This window comes from Chelonoidis abingdonii, chromosome 4, assembly GCF_003597395.2.
Source record: "Chelonoidis abingdonii isolate Lonesome George chromosome 4, CheloAbing_2.0, whole genome shotgun sequence".
NCBI classification, from domain to species: domain Eukaryota; kingdom Metazoa; phylum Chordata; order Testudines; family Testudinidae; genus Chelonoidis; species Chelonoidis abingdonii.
The window spans coordinates 71,388,288-71,406,888 of NC_133772.1; the positions used below are offsets into that span (position 1 = coordinate 71,388,288).

Consider the following 18,601-nt stretch of genomic DNA (forward strand, 5'->3'; position numbering starts at 1 on the left):
GTGGTGAAGTATTGGAATGGGTTACCTAGGGAGGTGGTAGAATCTCCATCTTTAGAGCTATTTAAGGTCCGGCTAGACCGCACCCTGGCTGGGATTATTTAGGGAAAGTGGTCCTGCCTTTAGCAGGGGGTTGGACTAGATGACCTCATGAGGTCCCTTCCAACCTTTCGATTCTATGATTCTGTGGCCTGTGATGTGCAGGAGGTCAGACTAGATAATCATGATGGTCCTTCTGGCCTTAACGTCTATGAGTTTAAAATGTACAACCTGCTCTCCTCTGTCCCAAGGATTGATCCATTTTCCCCTCAAGATGATGTGCGTAATACTCTAGTGGCAAGCAGGACAATTTGCCTGAATCTTCCAAAGTTTGAACATTATAAAGTGCCTTCAACATTTTTCATCCTGTTACATTACAGAGTACACTACACTATTAGTAAGTGCTAAGATAATTGTCAAATCATATTTTCCATAGTTTGAGTGCTGGCTCTTACGTTATTTTTAAAGAATTGTTTCAACCACTGAAGGTTTTCCATGGAACATAGTTCAATGCTAAGACAAAGCTAACTTTGTGAGTCACTTGAATTGGTTGCTCAGAAGTAATTTTCACCAACACTCATGGAAATTTCCAGTTCTTACACTGCATGAAATCTTCAAGAATGGAATGAGCTAGTAGGTATCTTCATATTTCTTAGATTGTCCTAATGAAGTCTAGGGAGATTTTATCTTCAAAATCCCCATGGCCCCAGTGTTATCAAGACTGTCTTGTAGTTAAACCAAACCATAGTATAACAGACTAATGCACCCACTCATATAAAGATCTCAGTGGAAATTCAAATGTTTGATTCTGAAGGAGGTTTGTGTTACTAATCTGCTGCCTTAGTAACTTTAGAAGAGATATAGGCCATGTTACTGAAAGTGATCTTTGAGCTTTTAAAGACCAAATAACCAGCACCGAGGATATTCCGCCACTCCTGATTTTCTGCAGGATCTACCCTGCGCTGAATGTTTCTGAATCCACATTTTCAGTTATAATCTTGCTATCCCTCATGGATGTGAAGATAGCCTTAAAAATGTAAACCTATTGCAGATTGACATATTGATACGTTATGTACCTGAGTGTGCAGGCAGCCTGAAATGATAGCTTTGGCTGGGGTGAATTGCTTCTTCTCATATCCCAGGGGGTTGCTAATTCTCAAATCCAGTAGTGGAAAATGTAAATGTTAAGTATTTAACTGCTGACCGCTTTAGCCAAAATACCCAGCTACTGTGCTTACCCCAAACTGACTCCTTCTGAGGTGTGGAAACCCAAGCTGTTCCTTGCCTAGCTGCCAAAACCTCCAGCTTCCTCCAATATCTAACACACAAAACTGTGGTGTACTGAAAGCATAGAGACAACATAAAATATATTTACTTTGACATCAAAATCAGTAATAGGGTTCTGTACTGATTGTATTCTCATATTTAATTTAATCAAAACCTCAATTTCTTAAAACTGAAATGAAGCTGCTGCTGAATTTTCAAGCCTTTGGCACCAGAGGGTTGCAGAATCCAGAGACCTTGATCCAGAGTTTAGGTCCAGTTAGCTGAGGCATATACAGAGCTTTGCAAATAACCCATATATGGGATAGCTAAATCCCCACTAGGGTGTCCAGATTTTCAAAGAAAATAGACAAATTTATGCTAGAGCTGTGCTTAAAAAAAAAAAAAAAAAAAAAAAAATCACGTCTCCTCCATCCCATCCAGTTCTTGAAAGAAAAATATGAAGATTTTAGCCCAAATGTTCTGTAGCGCAAATCTGCTTTTTCTCCTGCTGATGGTCATGGCCCCTCTATCCTACGCCCAGCCTATTGGGTTAAAACTGCATAAGGCTGAAGCCTTGAGGAGCCGAGCCAGAGGACTAATACAATTTCCCCTGCACCTCGCACTTTCCCCTGCTAGGCTTTTAGGGGGACAGCTCCACCTGAGACTCCTTAGGATTGGTCCAATCCTCTGAACTTGGAGGGGCTTAATAGGCAAAGCAACCCTAATGGGCTGTGTGTAGGATATGATCCTACTAGAGGGCCCAGTCCTGCATGGTGCAGGTGACTGTGGAAGGTGTTCATCATCTTGCAGGGCTAGCCCAAAACTCCTTTGCGGAACTGACTGATTCACCAGCAGGGACTCTGAATTTTAGATGTTTCCGCTAAAATTTACATGAAACTGTGGGCCCTGCTTAGTCATTTTGCTCTGAATTGCAACCATATGTGGGCAGGAGTGTTGTCCGTTTTCCCTGTAGCTGCTGTAACACTGAGACACTGTGGGCTGGATTCTTACAGTAACACCGTCTTTGTGAAAGGCTGCAACTCTGCCTGGCACACACTCTATCCTCTTTGGTCATACTTAGGCCTGGTTCACACCTCTGAGCACCCTGTCTATGCCAATGCCTGTATGCCAATCTTTGCCAATCTAATCCCTGATGTAGATGCAGCTATGCTGACCGAAAAATGTTTCAGTGGACTTAGCTACTATCACTTGGCAAAGTGGAGTTCCTACAGCGATGGAACAACCCACTGTAGATAACGTCCACACTAGGGTCATTGCAGTGGCATCGTTCTGGCGCTGTAGCTGTGCCCATTGTGCAGACATGGCCTCAGTCACTTTCTTGCTTTGTCTGCCCGTAAAGCCTCCCTCCGATTTCTTTGCATTAAAGTAGTGAAAGGCTTGCCCAAGCTCCCTAAATCTAAACTGCTTTTGTATTTTTGAGGCATTGTGACATACAAAGCTGAAAGGTGTGACAGAATATATCCCTGTAGTCACATCATACACACTCTTGTAATAATCTTTGTACAAGGTATGCCTTGTAAGGTATCATCTGAAAACTCCTAATTTGCTGGTCAGTATTGTTCTGGTAAAATGTGTGTGGCAACATTGTATGTGAAGTTACAAGATTTCTTGTATGGTTGTGTTAACACATGTTCCAAACCCTACTGCCCTGCCCAAGCAGAAGTCAGATCTGTCCTAAACAAAGGAAGGAACGTGTGCTTGCCTTAATTTGCATTTAAGCAGTAAACAGAGTCATCATGCAGGAAGGGAAAACAAAGGAAGTTCAAACGGGTAAAAAAACCTGCAGGGAACATCCTTCCACATAGAGTCTTTGTCTCCTGGGTCTCAGCTTGAAATGTTTTTCAAGAGAGAGACTGAAACAGTAAAAAGAAGGGACGAAAACCCCAATGCACCCTGCTTCCTCTCCCTGCCCAAATCAGTCTGTGCATCTGAGAAGACCAAAGGAAACAGCTGTTGGACTTTGGTCCGCTAAAGAGTTTGGTCAGTAACCTTGCTGGAAGCAAGTGGTGAGAATTTGCTTTGCAGCTAAGATAGTTTCTTAAGTAGTTACTAGTAAGCATTTTACCTTTTTATTTTTCTTGCACCTATTTCTGACTTTTATGCCTCATTACTTGAACTCACTTAAAATCTCTCTCTTTGTAGTTAATAAACTTGTTTTATTTTTTATCTAATACAGTGTGTTGAAGCTGGAGGTCTGGGCACACTGTTTATAATAACAAGATGGCATATTATTCCCTTAAAGGAATAACAGAGTTAATATATTTGTACTGTTCAGGAGAGGGCTGGGCAGTACAGGATATACATTTCTGGGGGAAGATCTGGGATTAGGGGGTCACCCGGCAGTATAACCCAGGCTGGTGAGAGCCAGGATGCAGTTACACACAGACACTCTGGTGTGGCTTACATGCTGTAAGGTTGTTTGTGAGCGGCCCAGGTGGGAGCTTCTACTGCAAGGCATTATAAGGCACACAAGGTTGCAGGGCAGGGGTGGCACAGCCCCAGATAGTCTGGATTGTGCCCTGGTATGTCACAGGTATCTTTTCTGCTCCTGAATGTTGTGGCTTATTCTGTCTGTTGGGCCAAAATAAGCTCTCATATCCATCCACCTAGCTAAATTTTGGAGAGTTTCAGGGCTGAACTCTGCAGCTAAGGCCCAATTGTGGTTTTAAAGCAACTCCTACAACTGGGAAGATGTGCATCTACAATCTGGAGCTGTACAGAACTGGCAAATGGCTTTCTGAAAAATTCTGGGAACACAATTTTAGGTGACACTTGTCCCTCGGATGTCCGTTTCCTTGCAAAACTTGATGCCAGAGCTACAGGTTCAAAGCAAGACCTGTGCAAATTAATCAGAGATGGAGCTTGTATTGCGCTAAAGGAATTATGAAATATGATGTAAAAAAAATTCAGTGAAACAGGCTAAATTTTTTGAAATTGCTATGGAAATGAGACTTTCATTTTCAACAGTTGTTTGTCCTTGGTGAGTATATTTTTTAGAAACATAAGACATCTCTAGTGCTGAAATGTGAAGGGAAAAGAATCCTGAAGTTGTTTCTGATTTTGTGTGTGTATGTATGTATGTGTATGTGTATTTTCTTTTGTAAAGAAGAAGAGAGGCATGTTGAAGAATGTTAATTGCTTTCTTTGGTTAGTTGAGTATCGGAGGGGTAGCCGTCTGGATCTGTAAAAGCAGCAAAGTCTGGATCTGTAAAAGCAGCAAAGAATCCTGTGGCACCTTATAGACTAACAGACGTTTTGGAGCATGAGCTTTCGTGGGTGAATACATGCATCTGACGAAGTGGTTATTCACCCACGAAAGCTCATGCTCCAAAACGTCTGTTAGTCTATAAGGTGCCACAGGATTCTTTGCTGCTTTGGTTAGTTGGAGAATTCGTCCACCCTCTTTTGAACTTCAGGAATGTGGCCACAGGCATATCCATCTTCAAGACAAGATGTGAAACTGCTTGTAATGGCTAAATATTTCCCTGATGCTTTTCATAAGATTTGAGGTGTTAACTGTAGCATCCTGGCCAATTTCCAGCTCAGGTACTTGCATTCTGCCTACTTAAAATTCACCCTCCGGTACAATTGGAGAAGTTTACTCCATTCCCCTACAGGAGAAAAAAACTTTGGTGCTTTGTCACTTGGACAAAGAAGTTGTCACCCACCAAGTGACTGCATGTTACTGATGGGCATGTGACTCCCTTTGGGAACTTTCTAGTCCAACAATGTCCATACAGAGCAGACAAGACTCAGTGTTTGAGGCTTTATCCAAAGAGCCTCCCTGCCACACACCTGCCCCCATCACGTGCATGCGCTCTCTCTTTCTCTCTCACTCTGACTCACTCACTGGAAAATGTATTGTGCTCATCTTCCTTGAGGAGAAAGATCTGAGTTGACTTGACTGGGATTCTTGGCCCTCTCAGATGCTCCTTCCAGCCATAGACCTGTAACAGAGTTGCTGTGCTTTTATATGCATTATAAAAACATGGGAGTTCTCATCCTATCAGACTTCATAAATCCATTTGTTTGTATCTGCTATCAAATACACACCTTCCCAAACTTACTTGGGCCATGTTTGCCAGCTGTTTGGGGGTTAATCCAGGATCATATTCCTTCTCAGTCCATCTCTTCTTCCCACAGTGCAGTAGTAATACAGTGTTTGTGGCACTCATCACTAGACCTACAGCAACTTGTGATGCCTTGACTGTAAGGTTAAAATTTCACTGTGGGATCCAGGAGAAAGTTGATTCACAAGGGGAATAATCTCTTACCCAAGCATACAATTCTTCTGTAACAGCAAGTGGGAAGAAGGTGGGTGGACAGCATGGTTCCCTTTCATATAGATGTGTGTCCTTCAGGCTTGCTTGGTGTGTGAGGCTTTATCTGCTCCTGCTTGTAACTGTATCAGATTGTTTTTCCCTAGGCTATATCCCTCTTTGTTGCCTATAGCAACCAGGCATAAAGCAGTAATGAGACCTGTAATCTAGATAAGGTCTGGTGCAAACCTTTGCTTCATTCTGTGTGTGTTAGGCCTGGTCTACATTACGTGTTTATACTGATTTTTAGCATCGTTAAACCGATTTAACACTGCACCCATCCACACAATGAGGCCCTTTATATCGATATAAAGGGCTCTTTAAAGCGGTTTCTGTACTCCTCCCCGACGAGAGGAGTAGCACTGAAATCAGTATTACCATATCGGACTAGGTTAGCTTGGCCTTAAATCGACGGTATTGGCCTCTGGGTGGTATCCCACAGTGCACCATTGTGACTGCTCTGGAAAGCAATCTGAACTCTGATGCACTGGCCAGGTAGACAGGAAAAGCCCCGCGAACTTTTGAATTGCATTTCCTGTTTGCCCAGCGTGGAGCTCTGATCAGCACGGGTGGCGATGCAGTTCCAATATCAAAAGACGTCTCAGCATGGATCGTACGGGAATACTGGATCTGATCGCTTGTATGGGGAGTAAATTGTCTACAGAGCTTCGTCTAAGAAGACAAAATTGCTCAAAGGACATTTGAAAAAAATCTCCAGGCTATGATACAGAGTTCCAGCCGCACAGGCTGCGTGACAAGACGTAACAGAAACGCTTAAAGAATCGAATCGGGACACTCATGGAGGAGAGAGGGACTGAGGACTCCAGCTATCCCACAGTCCCTGCGTCTCCGAAAAAGTATTTGCATTCTTGACTGAGTCCCGTGCCTGTAGGGTCAAACACATTGTCCGGTGGTTCAGGATATCTCGTCAATTTACTCCCCTTCCCGGCCACCATGATAAGAAGGGAAAAAGATCATTGCTTTGACTTTTTTCAATGTCACCATATGTCTACTGCAATGTGCGCTCTTCTCCCCCTCCACGTTTAATGTCCTGCCTGGGACGTATCACAGCAGTGGAGGTGCCCGCCCCTCCATTTCTATCTCACTACAAAAGTCGTGTTTCTCTATTCCTGCATCTTTCATTACTTCATGCACACAAACTGGGGACCCTGCAATGGTTAGCCCAGAAGAGATTGGGAGGAGGGAAGCAACGGTGGGTTGTGCAGGACACCCCTAGAATGGCATGCAGCTCATCATTTCTACGGATCTGACACGGAGCGGCTGTCTATCTGGTTCTCTGGTACATTGGTTCTTAGTACACTTGCCCCATATTTCTATGTAGGACTGACTCTATTTTAGATACAAACATAAAGGAGGAAATGACAGGGTTCCACGCCATTTTTGTCTTTGCGCCCCCAGTGACTCAGCGAAGGTCAGCACAGGAGCACCATGGACAGCAGCAGAACATACAGAAACTTAGATCACGACACTGATTAACTGCACGTCTCTGCTACCTTGCAATGGCAATGAATCTGCTAGTGACGCCTGCAGTACCGCCACGTCAGCAGCATCCAGTGACACATACGGTGAAGTGACCAAGGCAAAAACGGGGGCTTCCATGGTTGCCATTGCCGTTATGGTCTGTCAGGGCAATCCAAGGAAAAAACGGCGCAAAGATTGCTGCCGTTGCTTTTCACGGGGAAGAATGCAGTGACGACATTTACCCAGAATCACTGCGAACTGTTTGCCACCATCCATGATTGGGATCTGGAACCCAGAATCCAATGGGTCGGGGCGACTGCGGGACTATAGGATAGCTACGGGATAGCATCCACAGCTGCAACGCTCCATGGAAACGACCTAGCCTCGCGGTTACGATGAGACGCACAACCACGAATTATTGTGCTTTGTGTGGCGCGTGCCATTTGATTATATTTAATCTGTTTTACAAAACCGGTTTATGTCAAATTGGCAATAAACTGTAATTAGACGTACCCATAGGGCTTGGCTACACTTGAAGTTGCAGCACTGCGCCTGCAGGTTACAGCGCTGCACACTTACCAGTTTCCACGCTTACAGAGCTCAGCCAGCCGCTGCAACTCCTTCCTGCAGGCGCTGGTGTACACCTGCGTCTGTTTTGGGCTTGTAGCGAAATCCGCGCGCTGATGCACACGCTCATCAGGTGTCGAACACCTACCCGAGCGCGTTATTGTCCTAAGGTATAGAGTATTCCACATATTCCTGATACAACAAACCGGCAAGGTACTCCCGGAGCTACATATCTAAAAACAAAACACAGCTGCCTTCTGCGCCGAGCGAGGTGAAGCGCGCAGCTCCAGAATCGGCTGGATGTTCACAGCTGTTGCTTGAAGAGACAAACAGAGCGAAGGGAGCGAGGAGGGATCCAATCGGAGAAGCTGCTTGTGTCTGAAGCCTTTACATTTAGAGTGATTGAGAGGGGTGGGAAATGGCCAGATTGCAAGCAGGAGAGTCACACAGTGTGCTCCAAAATCCAAACTCTCTGTCTCCGCAAGTCCCTGTCACACCCACCCTCCCCCTCTTTTAAAGCAGTTGCAGCCATGAACGCTGGGATAGCTGCCCACAATGCATCACTCCCAACAGCGCTGCAAATGTGGCCCAACTGCAGCGCTGGGTCATCGTCAGGTGGGGTGTGGTTGTGGGGGTGTTGTAGTTGTGGACACACTGCAGCGCTGGCCCTACACAGCTGTTCGACCACAGCTGTAACTACCAGCGCTGCAAAAATGTAAGTGTAGCCATGCCCTTAGAGTGTATTCATTCCTCAGAAAACGACACTGTTGGATTTTTTAAAATGCAAATGTATCTGGCTGATTGCTTGATCTTGGGAGGAGGAAGCTTAAATTCAATCAGTTTCCAATCTTGGTGTCTTTTGGCAGTAAAGCAAAGCAGCTCCTGGATTAATCAACAGAAAAACCTGTACTGCTAAATGAATCCAAAATCTGTAGAGAGATGAAGTGGGTGAGGTAATATCTTTTATTGGACCAACTTCTGTGTCACTTCACCTTGAGTTGTCCCTTGGAATATGTGCTAACTACCTATGCTTAACTATCTGTTCAATCTTGTATTTAGCTGTGATACTCTCAGATTCATAGAAGAGCTCTGTGCAGGAGCGATGGAAGCTCCCTGAAAGCAGGGGAGTGTGGGGGCACCAGTGCCCAAACTGTGGCCCTGCCCCCCTCTTGCTGCCCTGAAGCCCTGCCCCTGTGCCGCCCCTTCCCCTGAGGCCCCATCCTCATACCATCACTTCCCCCCCAAACCCTGCCCCTGCTTGCTCCCCTCTCCCCCGCCCCCATTGCTCACCCTTGTGGTCAGTAAAAAGTGATGTGTCCATGGCCCTGTTGCCCCCCTTTTCCAGTGCCCCTTGCTCTGTGTGACTCGAAATCTTGTCTCTCTCTCTCACCAACAGAGGTTGGTACAATAAAAGCTATTACCTCACCCACCTTGTCTCTCTCAGATCCTGGGCCCACCATGGCTACAACGGCACCCAAAATCTGTAGTGATGTACCCAGAAAAGTGAATGTCTCTCAAAGGACCTATCTTCACCCTCGGGAAACTTTGAGACAATTAAAGTTCCACCAGTATTTGCAGTGTAGGAAGCCTGAAGCTTTGTGGGGACAAGGTTCGTCTCCACTATCGAGCAGGTTGGAAAATAGGGGGTGGGATTTTCTGCAGAAATGTTTGACGTTTTGTCAAAAACCCAAATCAGAAAGTTGAACTTTTTCGCAGAAAGCAGACCCTGTTTGCAAAAACCTTAGTTTAGTCAGGCCAGGTCTACAGTACAAACATACATTAGTATAACTACATCAATCAGGGGATTGAAAAATCCACATCCCTGAGCTACACATTTGTACTGACCTAGCCCCCGGTACAGACACTGCTATTTTGACTGGTGGGCTTCTCTCTCGACATAGCTGCTGTCTCTCGCGGAGGTGAATTAAGTATGCTAATGGGAGAGGATTTTCTGTTGAAGTAATAACATCTTCACTGAAGTGGTTTAAGTGTAGAGCTGTTCTCACAAACCCCAAATTATCCACTGGAAAAAAGTTTTAGTGGAAAATGCTTGACTAATCCTAGCATCTTTGGAGCTGTAGCATGGATGGGGTGACATCTGCTGCTGGCATTCAAAGCACTGTGTTATGTGACTCTACTAAAAAGCATATTGTAATTGCATTTCTAAATCATGCAAAAGCCTTTGACTTTTGCAGGGCTGTAGCATGATGCAGAAACACAGTGCCGTCTATGTTGTATGCCCAAACCATAAATTGTTTCTATGGACTAAAGTGCTGTTATCTAGTCCCCTAGCACCATTGCATCCACACTGATCTGAGTAGCTCTGCTTGTTTGTTCCAGGGATGTGAAATTGCCTACATGCAGGGGCTAGTATGTGGGGAATGGAGCCCTAAGGGCCTATGCAGTTGAATTCCTTAATCTGTTTGCAAATGAGGCACAAATGATTCTCGTTAACCTTAGTTAAAAGCTTGTGGATGCCAACAGGAAAAAGCAATGTGCTGGCAAGCCTATGACTGCAGAATAGCTGCTCTTGGCATTGTGAGAATGGCTTCCAGTTTGACAGCTTGAATTTCTGATCTCTGATGACATCCTTGGCCCTTTCTATGCCATCAATTTCCCCATTGTTGGCAACTTTGGTAAAGTACTAGAATAATTAGACCTGCTTTGAACAGGGTCAGATAACGTGGTTTTAGAAAGCCAGCACTCCATCCACATTGCAGCTTCCATACATGCTGTCCAGTCCAAATGTCTTAACCATCTCTGGCTCCATCATATGTATATTCCTTGAAACAAGTTCTGTCTTGACTTGCCTTCCATGCAACATCATTGACTTGAAGGTAGATTTTGGCCCTTTCTATGTATTTGGGGAACTTTCTAGTGGGTGAGTTGCGTATGGGATGGCCCCAAATCAAGTTACTGGAGCTGTTCTCTTTCTTAAAGGTTCTTTGCCAAGATTTCAGACTAAATTAAAGATGCCAAGGGAAGAAGGTTGCTTTTTAATCTCAGATATTTTTAGGGCACCATGTAAGTGCTAAGCTTTAATTGCATAAGATTCCAGGGCAGAAGGAGAATGACTGACTGATTTGCCTAGCAGAGAACTTTGGGGTCTTGTTGACCTTGGCAACATTGAGGGGTCAGATTTAACTTTCACACACACACAGAGCTACATGGATAAATTCTTAAGTCTGGTGCATGCATGCAGATTGTTGGTCTCTTACACCAACAATCGCACTAATATTCAGGTTGCTCCCAGTCCCAAAGGACCTGTCACTTACCCCAGGTCAATTGCACTTTAGATTTTATACCAAAGACAACACTGGTAGCCAATCCTATAATAAACTAACTAAATATTTGTCAGCTAAGAAAAATAAAATAGTTATTTACAAGATTAAAGAAGATAAACATATATATATACACACACACACACACACACGAGTTAGGCCTGGTCTACACTGGGGGGGAATCAATCTAAGATGTGCAACTTCAGCTATGAGAATAGCATAGCTGAAGTCAACGTATCTTAGATCGACTTAGAATCACTTACTTTGCGGCTTCGTGGTGCAGGATCAACGGCCGCTGCTCCCCCGTCGACTTTGCTTCCGCCTCTCTCTGAGCTGGAGTTCAGCAGTCGACGGGAGAGCGATCGGGGATTGATTTATCACATCTACACTACACGCAGTAAATTGATCCCCGATAGATCGATTGCTACCCACCAATCCAGCAGTGTAGTCGTACCCTTAGTCTTGGATTTCGAAGATGGTAGAAGCTTCTATAATGAGCAAGCTCTGTATGTCCTTTAGAGCTACTCCTGCCAGTGCTTGGCCTTCCTTTGCTTGCATTTTAGTAATCCTTGTTCCTCAGAGTCCAAGCAGCAGAGTGCAAGCTGATGGGATGAGTCCTCATGCACTTTTCCTTTTCCTGGGTGTATGTGTGTGGGGGACAATCAACAAAGTCTTTTGTCCTCTGATGATCCGCAATGGTTTGTCTGGTGTCTGTGGGCCTTCCTTTGTGGGCAGGAGATAACAACACCTCCTGTGGCAAACTAGTATTTCCCACTTGGTAATGCTTCTGTTCTGACTGTTTGTTTACAATTACAGTGTAAACACTTAAATATTTCTCTCTGCAACATGGGATACAGATATTATAAGTGAGATAAATACATACAGTAACCTACGTGCATTTCATGAAGTCTAAATGTTAAACACAGTTTTATAAATCTAAAACCTGTTTTAACAATACTAACACATAGGTGAGTCAGACTGGCTTCCAGCTATGTATTGGTCAGTGTTAAGTTGAGGCCTTGGGACCTTGGCATGAGCTGGCACCACGTCTGCCAACATCCTGGATGCAATGGTTTTTCAGGCATCTAAAGTGGCAGCATAGGGATGGCTATGTGCTGTGGAGGCCTGTGACTCCTGCTGGTCTAATGGATGCTTCTGTGTTACAGAATATTGTGCGGACAGTGTACATTGGGCATTCAGAATGGCACTACTTCCCCATTAGTTAAAGGAGAATAGGGGACGAAGGTTGTGACTCCCACACAATTACCTGTTCAGAGTAGCCAATTCTCGGGGATATTATGGCAATGAAAAGAAACAACAACCTGGTAGATACCACACTTTGTACAGGCGGAGAGAGAGAGACCCTCCTGAATATCCATTTTGCTCTGATGGTACAGCATTTCCCATGAGCACGAGGCACATTCTCTATTGATGCAATGCCTGTGGTAGGGCCCAACCTTTCTGAGATGAGAATATGTGCATTACTCGTCTCTAGCTCTTCCATCCAAGGATCTGAAATCATTTCCCAATAATTGATTTTCTTCCCACAACAGTGCTAGCAGATCAGTAAGTGTTAACCCTTTTTACAGATGTGGAAACTGAGCCACAGACAGTCTAAGGCTGGATTTACAAAGGCATTTAGGCACCTAAAGATGCAACTAGGTGCTTACTGGAATTTACAGAAGTGCCTAAGAAGATTAAGCACCTTTGTAAGTTCAGGTGCCTAGCTGCGTTTTTAGGTGCCTAAATACTTGGGTAAATCTGCCCTAACTGGCTTTTCCCAAGGGCACATGGGAAGGCTGTGGCAGTCCCAGGAAGAGACTTACCTGATTCTCCTGACTCCCAGTCTTGTGGCCTAAAACAAGCTCATCCTTCAGTTCATCTGGAAGTCCAGTTGTTTTGTGAAATGCCCCATGTATCTGCTGCACCTGTTATGCTGCAAAAATAGCTGTAGGTTAGGTAGAGGTTAATACCATGTGTGAAATTCTTAACGTGCCAAGTCCAGTGTTAGGGCTGGGAGTGCACTGACTGAACTTTAGATACCTGCATGTCAAACAAATAACAGCAATAAAACTCTGTCTTCAAAATTTATTTTAAGTCTTGGGAAAAGCAAATGCATGTCTCTCTCTTCTCTCTTGGCAGAACCAGCTGCTTGCGAAGGGCTTGCTGTTTATAGAGGAGAAGGTTAAGCTGTGCGAAGGCAAGTATAGAGAGACTGTTTTGGAATGGGGTCCTGGAGGGCCCTTGTGAGTCAGCCTTTGATGATTGGACAGCTGAGATTCATCTGTCATAACCCCATCATCTCCAAATGATTCACACGACTGGAAATTCTAGGGCCCCTTCTATGAAACTGAGATCACATGTACTGACTAAGCCCAGTTCAAGCTAGCATACAGCTGAACTAGTTTAACATATCCATGCTACCCCTCTGGGAAATACATTGTACTGTAGCCTGTATGTTACTTGAGGGATGTTGGATCTTGTTGAGTCAGAAGCATGACTGAGGCTTTTCCATCAGCCCCTCTTTTCACCAGGAGGACTCACCCATGGTTCTGCAGTGTAAATTAAACCCAGTTTCCAAATGGTGCCAATCCTTGATGTGAATACTATTTCCCTGCTTTTAAACAGTGTTAAGCCCCTACAGGCTTTTGCCTTATTTCTTAAGATGGTTTGAAACTGTGCAGAAAGGCCAGAACTCATGAGTCTTGTGACCATACCACAATATCACTAATATCATAGCCTTGTTCTGTTGAAAACCCTGAACAAATGTACTAGAATGAGTGTGTGTTTCACCAGGATGGAGATGAAACCCCATTAGGACTCAAAACTCTCCATATGTGAAGAGCTAGTGGCCATTCAAACTGCTGGCCCCACAGTGTCATGCTCCAGTTGCATCTGAAGGTCTGGTGGAGGGAGAACAGTGGGACCGTGGCTGTTATGGTTGATCTTTGGTGATAAGTCACTTTTATTAGGTTTGCCTAACTGACTTGTGCAGCTCTGGCTCTTGAAAACTAGATTGCCATTTGCTGACCCAGTTTTGTAGCCTCTGATCATCAGCAAGCCAACTTCCCCATTGACCCGCTTTTTCTAGGTCATTAAATGCCAGTAAAGACACATACTCTTGCACTGCTAGATTTCTTAGCACTGCTTTCTTTTAAGCTGATATCTCAACCCACATGTTGCCAGTGAGCAGGTCGGTAATCCCAGTGTGCAGGAGCTGCAGGGTTTGCTAACCTCCTCCTTACAGGGGCCACCTTCCGTTTGACTTACTGCCCATTTGTTTGGTGCAGTCCTGGAAAGGAGAATACGGGAGGAATGGAATCTGCACACTATATCTAAGGGCTTGCAGACACAGCTACTTGTGTCGGTATAACTCACGTCGCTCAGGGATGTGAATAAGCCACCTCCCGAACGATGTAAGTTACACCAACCTACTGTGGACAGCACTATGTTGGTGGGAGAGCTTCTCCTGACGGCATTGCTACTCACGGTCAAGGGGAGAAGTCTCTCCCATTGGAATAGGGCATCTCTACCAGATGAGCTACAGCTGCATTAGTGCAGCTGCACTGCTGTAGCTCTGCTAGCGTAGACTAGCCCCAAGGGTGTGCTGCACTTAGTATCCTAAACACGGATCTCTGTCTTGCTGTTCTCACCCCCTCAGCTTTCCAAAGAACAAACACTGGCCAGTTAACAAAACTCTAAAACAAACAGACAAAAAGACCCTTGTAAAACTGTCCCAATTTGTGATGCAGATTAAAACATACAGCTCCCGTTGGCAGCGGGTTTGTGAGTCATCCATCATCATGTTAAAATGAAACAAAGGTGCCAGCATGTGGCTGCTGATTGCTTGGGAAAGATGTTCCAGCAAGACAGACAAGGACCTTCCTGCTGCCCTTTCATTTGTCTGAAGTGGCATTGTAAACACGGTGCTTACAGGAGCTAAGATCACTGTGATACATTTAGGAGCCAGATGATTCATGGAATTTCCAAGCATTGATTTTTTTTTTCTTCCCCGTTCTTTCAAAAATTAATCACTGTGTTCCAGAGAATCTGGCTTGTGGTCACTGCAACAAGAGCCACTGGTGCCCACTTCCCAGTTAGCTTTGACTTCCAAAAAGGAAGCTCCCTTCCTAGCAGTGGGTCGAAGTAATGTCCATGATGCAAAGAGCAGCAACGTTTTAAGTGCCTGTTTATCTTAATCAGAACTTCTTCTCTTAATGAACCACTTCAGATTTCTGTAGGATTTATGATTTCTTGCACAAATACACCAGTTCCCCATCCTAAAGATTATCTTTCCTTTTATTTCCATTCCCACACACTGCAACAGCTCAGCCCCGAAACAGGTAGGAGGGGGATCCTAAAACCTATCCACACACTCAGAGATATTAAGGCAAGAAAGGACCATCATGATCATCTAGTCTGACTTCCTGCACATTGCAGGCCACAGAACCTCACCCACCCATCTGTATGAGGCCCAAAACTTTTGGCTGAGTTACTGAAGTCCTCAGATCTTAATTTAAATACTTCAAGTTACAGAGAATCCACTGTTTACTCTAGTTCAAACCTGCAAATGACCTGTGCCCCATGCTGACAAGAGGTAAACATCCCCTACCTCCAGTGTCTGCCAATCTGAACTGGGATGAAATTCCTTCTCATCCCCAAATATGGCTATTAGACCCTGAGCATGTGGGCAAGACCCACAAGAGACACGCCTGGGACAGAATTCTCTGTAGTAACTCAGAGCCCTCCCCATCTAGCATCCCATCTCTGGCCATTGCAGATATTTGCTAATAGCAGTCACAGGTGGCCCGCGTGCCATTGTAGGCAATTCATACTATCCCTTTTATCAAACTTGAAAAAAATTAGGTTTTTGCCCCCACTACTTCTCTTGGAAAGCTGATCCAAAACTTCACTCTTCTGATAGTTACATAAGTGGTCATGTCTATACTGCCACTTATGTAGGCAAAACTCATGTTGCTCTGAGTGACAAAAGTTTTGCCACCATAAGAGCGCATGTGCACAGGGCTGTGTCTATGGGAAAGCTCTCTCCCATTGGCATAGAGCGGCTACATGAGTGATCTTACAGCAGTGCAGCTGCATCGCTACAGCCGTGCCTCTGTAAGTTTGCTAGTGTAGACATGGCCTACATCTAGTTTCAAGCTAAAACTTATTGATGCCCAGTTTATATACCTTTTGTTCTTGTGCCAACATTGGCCCTTAACTTAAGTAATTCCTCTCCCTCCCTGGTGTTTCCCTCTGATGTGTTTATAAAGAGAAATCATATCTTCCATCAGTCTCCTTTTTGTTAGGCTAAACAAGCCTAGCTTCTTAAGTCTCCTCTCATTAAGCAAGTTCTCCATTCCCCTGATCATCCTAGTAGCCCTTCTCTGAACCTGTTCCAGTTTGAATGAATCTTTCTTAAACACGGGAGGCCAGAGCTGCACACAATATTTCAGGTGGAGTCTCACTACTACCTTGTATAATGGCAATAACACTTCTCTGTCTCTACTGAAAATACCTTACCTAATGCATCCTAGGATTACATTGGGTTTTTTTCCTGGTTGCCTCACATTGGTGGCTCATACCTCCAGGTCTTTCTCCTCCTCTTTTGCTTTCAACTGATACATTCTCAGCTTATAGCAAAAATTCTTGTGATAGTCCCTAAGTTCACTATTACAGTATTAAATTTCATCCCTTTCCTATTAGTTCAGTGTTCAAGGTGGTCCAAATCTTCTTGTATGATAGTCCAGTCCTCCTCTGTACTGGCAATACCTCTCAACTTTGTGTCATCCACAGATTTTATTAGCACATTTCTACTTTTTGTGCCAAAGTCATTTAATGTAAATGTTAAATAAGATTGGTCCCAAGACTGATCATTGAATAACTCTACTAGTAACTTCCCTCCAGCCTGATAGTTCACCTTTCATCATGACCTTGTAGTATCCCTTAAACCAGTTTTTTCCCACTTTTTTGATTCTCATTTTAATCCCCATTTTCTTCAGTTTAATAATTTCCCATGTGAAACTGTACTGAAATCTTTACTGCATTTCCTTTATCTAGAAAATCTGTTATCTTCTCAAAGAAGGAGATCAGGGTGGTGTGGCATGATCTACTTTTTGCAAAAACATTTAGTATTTCATCCCAATTACTGTTTACCTCTACGTCCTTATCTACTCTTTCAAAATTTGTTCTAAGACCTTGCATACAATTGAGGTAAAAATAACGGGCCCATAGTTTTCCAGATCACCCTTTTTCCCTTTCTTAAATAAAGATACTATGTTTGCAATCCTCCAGGCATAGGATACTACCCCCATGTTTACAGATTCATTAAAAACTCTTGCTATTGGGTTTGCAGTTTTATGTGCAGTTCCTTTTATATTCTTGGATGGAGATTATCTGGGTCCCCCGATTTGGTCCTATTAAGCTGTTTGAAAATGGCTTCCACCTCGGATGTGGTAATTTCTATTTTCATATTCTTGTTCGCATTAGCCGCCCTGACACTGCCCCTACGCTCCTCATTACCCTTATTGAAAACTGAAGCAAAGTATTCAGTTAGGTTGGGCCATACCTAGATTATCTTTAATCTCCATCCTATCCTCAGTGCTTAGCAGGGTCCTTCTTCTCTCTTCCCTGTCATTACAGACAGTGTGAATAAAGCATGGCTCCATGGATGGTTGGAAGGATGATTTTTTTGGTGAATTCTTGCAGTTGGGATTAAAAAGCAGACATAGGACCTGATCCTGTAATCCGCTGAAGTCAATGGGGCCTTTGCTCCTGGGAGGTAAAGCTTGCAGAATCAGGCCCTATGGTTGCACATTCTCTTTCTGATGGTTTGTACCACAAGTAAGGTGTGCTACAGTCATGTTAGGGGAAACAATCAGTAGTAAACATGAAAACACAAAGTCTTTGGAATTTTCCTGCATTTGGAAAACATTTCATTAAAGGTAAATAATGCTCTTGTGAGACACAATTAAATATAAGTCCCTCTGTGAGGAACTAATACAACTGCTACACTCAAATTTAAGACTGAGATTTCAAAGCTGCCTAGGGCAGAGTTTCTTAATCTTTTTCTTTCTGAGTGCATCCCCCCACTCCCCTCCCCCAGCATGCTATAAAAACTCCATGGCCCACCTGTGCCACAACAATTGTTTTGGGGCCAGCATAAGGGGGTAGCAAGCAGGGCAATTTCCCGATGCCCCATGCCACAGAGGGCTCTGCGAAGCTAAGTTGCTCAGGCTTTGGCTTCAGCCTCAGGTGGCAGGACTTGAAGCCTCGGGCTTCAGCCCCAGGTGGTAGAGCTTTCACTTTCTGCCCTAGGCCCCAGCAGGTGTAATGCCAGCCCTACTTGGCAGACCCCCTGAAACCTGCTCACAGCATCCCAGTGGGACCCAAACCCCTGGTTGAGAACCACTGGCCTAGGGGATGGGAAACTGGATGTCCAAATCCACTAGGCAGCTTGAAAATCTCAGCCTAACTTTTTAGAAACACAATTGAGTTTATTTGTGAGTTAATTAAAAATATTCCATCTAAATGACCAAATGTACCCCCATTGTATGATCATTTCTGCATCATTTTGCGATGAAGGTTACGGCCTTGCCGTGTGAGTTACGGGTTGCATGACTTTCAGAC

At 44.3% G+C, this 18,601-nt stretch overlaps 2 protein-coding genes across 4 annotated transcripts in view; both read left to right on the top strand.

Moving 5' to 3' along the window:
- The window catches only part of TRIM44 (tripartite motif containing 44), a 547,049-nt gene that overhangs the window by 492,722 nt on the left and 35,726 nt on the right, over window positions 1-18,601 (top strand). The window lies entirely within an intron of this gene.
- Window positions 1-18,601, top strand: part of PRR5L (proline rich 5 like) — a 76,638-nt gene that overhangs the window by 35,562 nt on the left and 22,475 nt on the right. For 2 of the 3 annotated variants that reach the window (XM_032805092.2, XM_032805095.2), the window contains exon 5: window positions 13,115-13,172. The exons of the other annotated variant lie outside the window; for it this stretch is intronic. In XM_032805092.2, coding sequence (XP_032660983.1) covers window positions 13,115-13,172 — 58 coding nt within the window. The remainder of the gene's footprint in view (window positions 1-13,114; window positions 13,173-18,601) is intronic. 3 annotated transcript variants of the gene reach the window in all.